This window comes from Ranitomeya imitator, chromosome 8, assembly GCF_032444005.1.
Source record: "Ranitomeya imitator isolate aRanImi1 chromosome 8, aRanImi1.pri, whole genome shotgun sequence".
NCBI classification, from domain to species: Eukaryota; Metazoa; Chordata; class Amphibia; order Anura; family Dendrobatidae; genus Ranitomeya; species Ranitomeya imitator.
Window position 1 is genome coordinate 44,590,686 of NC_091289.1, and position 12,856 is coordinate 44,603,541.

At 34.6% G+C, this 12,856-nt stretch overlaps 1 protein-coding gene across 4 annotated transcripts in view; it reads left to right on the forward strand.

The window, feature by feature from the left end:
* Positions 1-427: 427 nt before the first annotated feature.
* The window catches only part of NEK4 (NIMA related kinase 4), a 138,423-nt gene continuing 125,994 nt past the window's right edge, over positions 428-12,856 (forward strand). For 2 of the 4 annotated variants that reach the window (XM_069736819.1, XM_069736821.1), the window contains exon 1: positions 433-612. In XM_069736819.1, the coding sequence (XP_069592920.1) occupies positions 499-612 (114 nt within the window). In that variant the 5' untranslated portion in view covers positions 433-498. Of the gene's footprint in view, positions 613-12,856 lie in introns of all 4 variants that reach the window. The other 2 variants (XM_069736822.1, XM_069736823.1) reach the window with 2 other exon arrangements.

Genomic DNA, 12,856 nt, shown 5'->3' on the forward strand with positions numbered 1-12,856 from the left:
GCACCACTTCTGCATTTATCACCCACTCCTGGTTTTGGCTTACAAATACTGAGGTAAAAAAACTCACCATATACTGAATGTGTGAACATGGTCTTACATGTGGATTCTGGCGCGAAACCAGAGCCAGAAAAAAAAAACGCTTCAAAATCCTCAGAAGTCAGTATTATTATTGTAACTTGTTGGTGTTCTTCTGCGAGCATTATGACATGACAAGTAACATGATATTTACACCGTGCATATAATTATCCCCATGTTTTCATCATTTATGAGTTTCTTTGTGAAAGGCTTTTATCCAGCAGTGACCGCTCACCCTGCAATACTGACCGTGGCCAGTGGATGTCGCTGCGCTCTCTGCTTCTCCAGCTGTAAAGTTCCTCGCTGCTCTAGCTGCTGTTTCCGGTCTCCGTTCTCCGGTTGCTTAGTTACCGTGACGCTGCCGGAAGTTGTGCTGAGCAGGTCTGCCTTGGGACTACGGGAATGCCGTAAATCGTTAACGGGATGGAGGAGAACAGGCTGCGGGCGGAGCTGGAGAATTACAGAATCATTCGTGTGGTGGGTAAGGGGAGCTACGGGGAAGTCAGCCTGGCCGCACACCGAGCGGAGGGGAAGCAGGTAATGCGTGTGCACGGTGTCCTACTGGGATATGGGCTGTAATGTACGGAGCGCACTGTACAGTGTCATCTATAACGTACAGTCTGATCACACACTGTACATATATATATATATATATATATATATATATATATACCTATAACACAGAGTATACTGTTATACCGCGGTACAGTCTGATCACACACTGTATATATATATATACCTATAACACAGAGTATACTGTTATACCGCGGTACAGTCTGATCACACACTGTATATATATATATATATACCTATAACACAGAGTATACTGTTATACCGCGGTACAGTCTGACCACACACTGTGTATATATATATATATACCTATAACACAGAGTATACTGTTATACCGCGGTACAGTCTGACCACACACTGTGTATATATATATATATATATATATATATATATATATATACCTATAACACAGAGTATACTGTTATACCGCGGTACAGTCTGACCACACACTGTGTATATATATATATATATATATATATATATATATATATATATATATATACCTATAACACAGAGTATACTGTTATACCGCGGTACAGTCTGACCACACACTGTATATATATATATATATATATATATATATATATATATATATACCTATAACACAGAGTATACTGTTATACCGCGGTACAGTCTGACCACACACTGTATATATATATATATATATATATATATATATATATATATATATATATATATATATATATATATATATACCTATAACAAAGAGTATACTGTTATACCGCGGTACACTCTGATCACACACTGTATATATATATATATATATCTACCTATAACACAGAGTATACTGTTATACCGCGGTACAGTCTGACCACACACTGTGTATATATATATATATATATATATATATATATACCTATAACACAGAGTATACTGTTATACCGCGGTACAGTCTGACCACACACTGTATATATATATATATATATATATATATATACCTATAACACAGAGTATACTGTTATACCGCGGTACAGTCTGACCACACACTGTATATATATATATATATATATATATATATATATATATATATATATATATATATATATATATACCTATAACACAGAGTATACTGTTATACCGCGGTACACTCTGATCACACACTGTATATATATATATATATATATATATATATATATATATATATATATCTACCTATAACACAGAGTATACTGTTATACCGCGGTACACTCTGATCACACACTGTATATATATATATATATACCTATAACACAGAGTATACTGTTATACCGCGGTACAGTCTGATCACACACTGTATATATATATATATATATACCTATAACACAGAGTATACTGTTATACCGCCGTACAGTCTGACCACACACTGTATATATATATATATATATACCTATAACACAGAGTATACTGTTATACCGCGGTACAGTCTGATCACACACTGTATATATATATATATATACCTATAACACAGAGTATACTGTTATACCGCGGTACAGTCTGATCACACACTGTATATATATATATATATACCTATAACACAGAGTATACTGTTATACCGCCGTACAGTCTGACCACACACTGTATATATATATATATATACCTATAACACAGAGTATACTGTTATACCGCGGTACAGTCTGACCACACACTGTATATATATATATATATACCTATAACACAGAGTATACTGTTATACCGCCGTACAGTCTGACCACACACTGTATATATATATATATATATATATATATATATATATATATATATACCTATAACACAGAGTATACTGTTATACCGCGGTACAGTCTGACCACACACTGTATATATATATATATATATATATATATATATATACCTATAACACAGAGTATACTGTTATACCGCGGTACAGAGTGATCACACACTGTATATATATATATATATTTTTTTTAAATCAGATATTTTTAATTAAACCATAAATATTGCACATAAACAATAAAAGGAATACTTTGTTATCAGCAATATACCAGTGTACAATACTTGTTTTTTTTAAAAAAAAGGAAAACATATTTAGTCCCAAACCAAACTCCCACCCCCCTTCCCCCCCCTCTAGAGACCTGTCAAGAGTCGACCCCCCCTACTTTGTCATATATAAAAGTACAAGAAAAGGAAGATGATTTGTCAATAAACCTCCCAATGGAGCACAAGGTCTTTTAAATCACATTGATTCAAGCCACGGGTTCCACAGCCTGTCAAAAAGGTCCGCCTTGCTCCTCCTAACGTAGATACTCCTCTCCAAAGCAATAATATGTTCCACTTGCTTCATAAAGTCTCTCCTTGTTGGTGGCTCTTCTCTAATCCAGAATTTGGCAATCAACTTTCGCGCGATAAATAACAGTCTGGCAATAACCACTTTATACATCTTATCAGTTATGATCTCCTCAACATAGCCCAAAACACATACCAGGGGATCACGCGGCACAGTGCAACCATATGCCAGTCCCACTTTATTCAGCACTGTATATATATATATATACCTATAACACAGAGTATACTGTTATACCGCGGTACAGTCTGATCACACACTGTATATATATATATACCTATAACACAGAGTATACTGTTACACCGCGGTACAGCCTGATCCCACACTGTATATATATATATACCTATAACACAGAGTATACTGTTACACCGCGGTACAGTCTGATCACACACTGTATATATATATACCTATAACACAGAGTATACTGTTACACCGCGGTACAGTCTGATCATACACTGTATATATATATATATACCTATAACACAGAGTATACTGTTACACCGCGGTACAGTCTGATCACACACTGTATATATATATACCTATAACACAGAGTATACTGTTACACCGCGGTACAGTCTGATCCCACACTGTATATATATATATATACCTATAACACAGAGTATACTGTTACACCGCGGTACAGTCTGATCACACACTGTATATATATATACCTATAACACAGAGTATACTGTTACACCGCGGTACAGTCTGATCACACACTGTATATATATCTACCTATAACACAGAGTATACTGTTACACCGCGGTACAGTCTGATCATACACTGTATATATATATATATATATATATATATATATATATCTACCTACCTATAACACAGAGTATACTGTTACACCGCGGTACAGTCTGATCATACACTGTATATATATATATATACCTATAACACAGAGTATACTGTTACACCGCGGTACAGTCTGATCACACACTGTATATATATATACCTATAACACAGAGTATACTGTTACACCGCGGTACAGTCTGATCCCACACTGTATATATATATATATACCTATAACACAGAGTATACTGTTACACCGCGGTACAGTCTGATCACACACTGTATATATATATACCTATAACACAGAGTATACTGTTACACCGCGGTACAGTCTGATCACACACTGTATATATATCTACCTATAACACAGAGTATACTGTTACACCGCGGTACAGTCTGATCATACACTGTATATATATATATATATACCTATAACACAGAGTATACTGTTATACCGCGGTACAGTCTGATCACACACTGTATATATATATACCTATAACACAGAGTATACTGTTATACCGCGGTACAGTCTGATCACACACTGTATATATATATATATATATATATATATACACCTATAACACAGAGTATACTGTTACACCGCGGTACAGTCTGATCACACACTGTATATATATATACCTATAACACAGAGTATACTGTTATACCGCGGTACAGTCTGATCACACACTGTATATATATATATATATATATATATATATATATATATATATATATATATATATATACCTATAACACAGAGTATACTGTTATACCGCGGTACAGTCTGATCACACACTGTATATATATATATATACCTATAACACAGAGTATACTGTTACACCGCGGTACAGTCTGATCACACACTGTATATATATATACCTATAACACAGAGTATACTGTTATACCGCGGTACAGTCTGATCACACACTGTATATATATATATATATATATATATATATATATACCTATAACACAGAGTATACTGTTACACCGCGGTACAGTCTGATCACACACTGTATATATATATATATACCTATAACACAGAGTATACTGTTATACCGCGGTACAGTCTGATCACACACTGTATATATATATATATATATATACCTATAACACAGAGTATACTGTTATACCGCGGTACAGTCTGATCACACACTGTATATATATATATATATATATATACCTATAACACAGAGTATACTGTTATACCGCGGTACAGTCTGATCACACACTGTATATATATATATATATATACCTATAACACAGAGTATACTGTTATACCGCGGTACAGTCTGATCACACACTGTATATATATATATATATATACCTATAACACAGAGTATACTGTTATACCGCGGTACAGTCTGATCACACACTGTATATATATATATATATATATATATACCTATAACACAGAGTATACTGTTATACCGCGGTACAGTCTGATCACACACTATATATATATATATATACCTATAACACAGAGTATACTGTTATACCGCGGTACAGTCTGATCACACACTGTGTATATATATATATACCTATAACACAGAGTATACTGTTACACCGCGGTACAGTCTGATCACACACTGTATATATATATATATACCTATAACACAGAGTATACTGTTACACCGCGGTACAGTCTGATCACACACTGTATATATATATACCTATAACGCAGAGTATACTGTTACACCGCGGTACAGTCTGATCACACACTGTATATATATATATATACCTATAACACAGAGTATACTGTTACACCGCGGTACAGTCTGATCACACACTGTATATATATATACTTATAACACAGAGTATACTGTTATACCGCGGTACAGTCTGATCATACACTGTATATATATATATACCTATAACACAGAGTATACTGTTACACCGCGGTACAGTCTGATCACACACTGTATATATATATATATACCTATAACACAGAGTATACTGTTACACCGCGGTACAGTCTGATCACACACTGTATATATATATATATACCTATAACACAGAGTATACTGTTACACCGCGGTACAGTCTGATCACACACTGTATATATATATACTTATAACACAGAGTATACTGTTATACCGCGGTACAGTCTGATCATACACTGTATATATATATATACCTATAACACAGAGTATACTGTTACACCGCGGTACAGTCTGATCACACACTGTATATATATATATATATATATCTACCTATAACACAGAGTATACTGTTATACCGCGGTACAGTCTGATCACACACTGTATATATATATATATATATATATACCTATAACACAGAGTATACTGTTACACCGCGGTACAGTCTGATCACACACTGTATATATATATACCTATAACACAGAGTATACTGTTACACCGCGGTACAGTCTGATCACACACTGTGTATATATATATATATATCTACCTATAACACAGAGTATACTGTTATACCGCGGTACAGTCTGATCACACACTGTATGTATATATATATATATATACTTATAACACAGAGTATACTGTTACACCGCGGTACAGTCTGATCACACACTGTATATATATATATATATATCTACCTATAACACAGAGTATACTGTTACACCGCGGTACAGTCTGATCACACACTGTATATATATATACCTATAACACAGAGTATACTGTTACACCGCGGTACAGTCTGATCACACACTGTGTATATATATATATATATCTACCTATAACACAGAGTATACTGTTATACCGCGGTACAGTCTGATCACACACTGTATATATATATACCTATAACACAGAGTATACTGTTACACCGCGGTACAGTCTGATCACACACTGTATATATATATACCTATAACACAGAGTATACTGTTACACCGCGGTACAGTCTGATCACACACTGTGTATATATATATATATATATCTACCTATAACACAGAGTATACTGTTATACCGCGGTACAGTCTGATCATACACTGTATATATATATATATATATATATATATATATACCTATAACACAGAGTATACTGTTATACCGCGGTACAGTCTGATCACACACTGTATATATATATATATATATATATATATATATATATATATATATATATATATATATACCTATAACACAGAGTATACTGTTATACCGCGGTACAGTCTGATCACACACTGTATATATATATATATACCTATAACACAGAGTATACTGTTACACCGCGGTACAGTCTGATCACACACTGTATATATATATATATATATATATATATATATATACCTATAACACAGAGTATACTGTTATACCGCGGTACAGTCTGATCATACACTGTATATATATATACCTATAACACAGAGTATACTGTTACACCGCGGTACAGTCTGATCACACACTGTATATATATATACCTATAACACAGAGTATACTGTTATACCGCGGTACAGTCTGATCACACACTGTGTATATATATATATATATATATATATACCTATAACACAGAGTATACTGTTACACCGCGGTACAGTCTGATCACACACTGTATATATATATATACCTATAACGCAGAGTATACTGTTATACCGCGGTACAGTCTGATCACACACTGTATATATATATATATATATATATACCTATAACACAGAGTATACTGTTACACCGCGGTACAGTCTGATCACACACTGTATATATATATATACCTATAACACAGAGTATACTGTTACACCGCGGTACAGTCTGATCACACACTGTATATATATATACTTATAACACAGAGTATACTGTTATACCGCGGTACAGTCTGATCATACACTGTATATATATATATACCTATAACACAGAGTATACTGTTACACCGCGGTACAGTCTGATCACACACTGTATATATATATATATATATATCTACCTATAACACAGAGTATACTGTTATACCGCGGTACAGTCTGATCACACACTATATATATATATATATATATATACCTATAACACAGAGTATACTGTTACACCGCGGTACAGTCTGATCACACACTGTATATATATATACCTATAACACAGAGTATACTGTTACACCGCGGTACAGTCTGATCACACACTGTGTATATATATATATATATCTACCTATAACACAGAGTATACTGTTATACCGCGGTACAGTCTGATCACACACTGTATGTATATATATATATATATACTTATAACACAGAGTATACTGTTACACCGCGGTACAGTCTGATCACACACTGTATATATATATATATATATATATCTACCTATAACACAGAGTATACTGTTATACCGCGGTACAGTCTGATCACACACTGTATATATATATATATATATATACCTATAACACAGAGTATACTGTTACACCGCGGTACAGTCTGATCACACACTGTATATATATATACCTATAACACAGAGTATACTGTTACACCGCGGTACAGTCTGATCACACACTGTATATATATCTACCTATAACACAGAGTATACTGTTATACCGCGGTACAGTCTGATCATACACTGTATATATATATATATATATATATATATACCTATAACACAGAGTATACTGTTATACCGCGGTACAGTCTGATCACACACTGTATATATATATATATATATATATATATACCTATAACACAGAGTATACTGTTATACCGCGGTACAGTCTGATCACACACTGTATATATATATATATACCTATAACACAGAGTATACTGTTACACCGCGGTACAGTCTGATCACACACTGTATATATATATATATATATATATATATATATATATATATATATATATATATATATATATATATATATATATATATATACCTATAACACAGAGTATACTGTTATACCGCGGTACAGTCTGATCATACACTGTATATATATATACCTATAACACAGAGTATACTGTTACACCGCGGTACAGTCTGATCACACACTGTATATATAGATACCTATAACACAGAGTATACTGTTATACCGCGGTACAGTCTGATCACACACTGTATGTATATATATACCTATAACACAGAGTATACTGTTACACCGCGGTACAGTCTGATCACACACTGTATATATATATACTTATAACACAGAGTATACTGTTATACCGCGGTACAGTCTGATCATACACTGTATATATATATATACCTATAACACAGAGTATACTGTTACACCGCGGTACAGTCTGATCACACACTGTATATATATATATATATATATATATATATATACCTATAACACAGAGTATACTGTTACACCGCGGTACAGTCTGATCACACACTGTATATATATATACCTATAACACAGAGTATACTGTTACACCGCGGTACAGTCTGATCACACACTGTGTATATATATATATATATCTACCTATAACACAGAGTATACTGTTATACCGCGGTACAGTCTGATCACACACTGTATGTATATATATATATATACTTATAACACAGAGTATACTGTTACACCGCGGTACAGTCTGATCACACACTGTATATATATATATATATATCTACCTATAACACAGAGTATACTGTTATACCGCGGTACAGTCTGATCACACACTGTATATATATATATATATATATATACCTATAACACAGAGTATACTGTTACACCGCGGTACAGTCTGATCACACACTGTATATATATATACCTATAACACAGAGTATACTGTTACACCGCGGTACAGTCTGATCACACACTGTGTATATATATATATATATCTACCTATAACACAGAGTATACTGTTATACCGCGGTACAGTCTGATCATACACTGTATATATATATATATATATATATATATATACCTATAACACAGAGTATACTGTTATACCGCGGTACAGTCTGATCACACACTGTATATATATATATATATATATATATATATATATATATATATATATATATACCTATAACACAGAGTATACTGTTATACCGCGGTACAGTCTGATCACACACTGTATATATATATATATATACCTATAACACAGAGTATACTGTTACACCGCGGTACAGTCTGATCACACACTGTATATATATATATATATATATATATATATATATATATATATATATATACCTATAACACAGAGTATACTGTTATACCGCGGTACAGTCTGATCATACACTGTATATATATATACCTATAACACAGAGTATACTGTTACACCGCGGTACAGTCTGATCATACACTGTATATATATATACCTATAACACAGAGTATACTGTTGTACCGCGGTACAGTCTGATCACACACTGTATATATATATATATATACCTATAACACAGAGTATACTGTTATACCGCGGTACAGTCTGATCACACACTGTATATATATATACCTATAACACAGAGTATACTGTTACACCGCGGTACAGTCTGATCACACACTGTATATATATATATATATATATATATATATATATATATATATATATATATATATATATATATACCTATAACACAGAGTATACTGTTATACCGCGGTACAGTCTGATCATACACTGTATGTATATATATATATATATATATATATATATATATAGATAAAGAAAAATGAGTGCAGCACAACGCTCACCAATGGGTGCCAGGCCTCCTAGAAAAGACCGTCCTCATGTCCATCCAAGTAATATGCTAGGCAAAAAATGGAAGGCAGCACTCCAATAGGTAATGAAGGTGAAAAAAGCTGTGAAGCTTATTTCAGACCCACATCTCGCGACGTTTCGGCTCGCTCTGAGCCTTTCTCAAGCAGTGGGTGGTAACAAGTTGTGTCCTTATATACATATACCATACACTCATTTACATAGTAAATAGCCATACATATGCTTACAGATATTATAATAAGTTTACATTATACTTAATAAACGCTCCATGTGTTATTTTAGTGATTAAAAGTGCAATGTGCTAAAGTGCCATAAGACTTTTCCTGCATCCACATTCCCAATGGTATTTCTACTTTTACGGCTGTTTATATTTTATTCTCTCATACATATATAATGATTCATAATCGCTGATATTAGCATAACATAGTGCTTACCCCGCTGTACAGGTTGTGTCACATGGAGGACTATATCGCCGGTGAATTCGGCGTTCTCTAGAGTTTACTGCGCATGTCAGGGCTTCCCATATCCACGTGGTGTGGAGCCAGCCAGTGAGATTGCACATACTCCTTCCTACTACTAGCGCCTGCGCATAAGGACATTATCTGCCCCATACTTCCATCTTAGTTGTGGCAGCGCCGACTTCTGTGTGGTATACAGCGGAGCTCTATAACTGATGTTCCTCCGCACTTTCAAGTTATTTTTATACATTTAGATACCTAATGGGTCATTGCTATCAACCACTCTCAGCTAGCAGGACGGCACCTTATTCAGGATGTCTCCCGCTGCTGATGGGCTTCTACATTGTCCTGTGACCTTCTCAGATCACACAGACTCCGCAGTAAAGCCCATATAAGTGTACTTTTATTATGCCCAGTATCTCTAATAGAAAGAAACTTCCTTCCAACATGTACAGAGTTTCATGCTGATTTTATATTTATTAAATCAAGTATACATTCTCAACTGGCCAGCAAAACCACATCAAACGAATATCGGAAAAGATATATATCTAAAAAACAATATATGCAGAAATTAGATTATATTCGCGACTATGTCCTCCTCTGTGAGCTTCTAATCCATATACAGCAGGGCAAGGACCCTTTTCACTGGGAGTGGAGTTACATCTAAAAAAATACAAACATAACACTTATTAAAATAGGAGCAGTAGAACAGTCTTCATTCTGCATGATCCATAATAACAACCGGAGTGTACATACAGCTAATTCAACCAAGCATTTCCCTTTAGGGAAGGACCATTTGTGGATGAATTTTAAACTCTACATTTAAGCCTTTCGGCTTTAGTGTGTCTAACTCATAGATCCAACGGAGTTCCAATTTTTTCAAAACACTTATCCTGTCCCCCCCTCTTCTTTGGGATGGAACTCTATCTATTATTCTAAATTTTAGATCTTTTTCCGTATGATTAAAGTCCAAAAAATGTTTTGAGATCGGAAGATCCTGTCTTTGCTTCCTAATTGAATGGCGGTGGTTGTTTAGGCGGGTTTTAAATTCACATGTCGTTTCCCCCACGTACCATAATTTGCAGGGACACTCCAATAGATATATAACATAATCTGAGTTACACGTAAGGTATTCACGAATTATATATTGTTTATCCGTAACTGGATGTTTAAAGCTAGATCCCTTAAGCATATATTTACAATTTACGCATGATAGACATGGGAAGCAGCCATATTGTTTATTCCCTGTGATTGTGAGTTGGGCAGTATTTTTGAAGGAACCAATATCCGACTTTACTATATGGTCTCCAAGATTTTTGTTTCTGCGGTATGAGAAGAGTGGGGGTTCCCTAAATTCCTTAATGTTTGGTAGGCATTTGCCTAGCATACCCCAGTGTTTCCTAATCACCTTCGCGATTACTCCACTTTCTTCCGTGTATGTCATTACACACGGGATTCTACTTAACATTTTTTTCTCTGTATTTTTCTCCATTAATGCCCTTCTATTTGTATTCAGAGTCCTATGTTTCACTTTGTTAAGTAATTCCCTCGGATATCCTCTCTGTAGAAATTTGTTTGCCAACCTGTCTACTACCCCCCCAATTTTATCTTCTTCTTTTACTATTCTACGTATCCTCAGCATTTGGCTGAGGGGTATGGATCTCACCATAGCGCGGGGATGTTGGCTGTTGAACATTAAAAGATTGTTTTTGTCCGTCTCTTTTACAAATAAAGTTGCGTTAAGTTCCCCATTTTCCTGTTTTATCAAAACATCTAGGAACTGTATACTTGACCTTGAAGAGACCAATGTAAATTTAATAGTTCTATCTATTGTATTTAGGTACTCATGGAAATACTCAAGTTCTTTATCTGTTCCTGTCCAAAGGAGGAAGATGTCGTCTATGTATCGCCACCACACCAGCACATGCCGGAAGTGGTGGGACACATAGACGAGATCCTCCTCCAGGACACTCATTACAAGGTTTGCATAAGCGGGGGCCATACTGGCCCCCATTGCTGTACCACGTTGTTGTGAATAGAAGGTATCCCCAAATAGAAAATAGC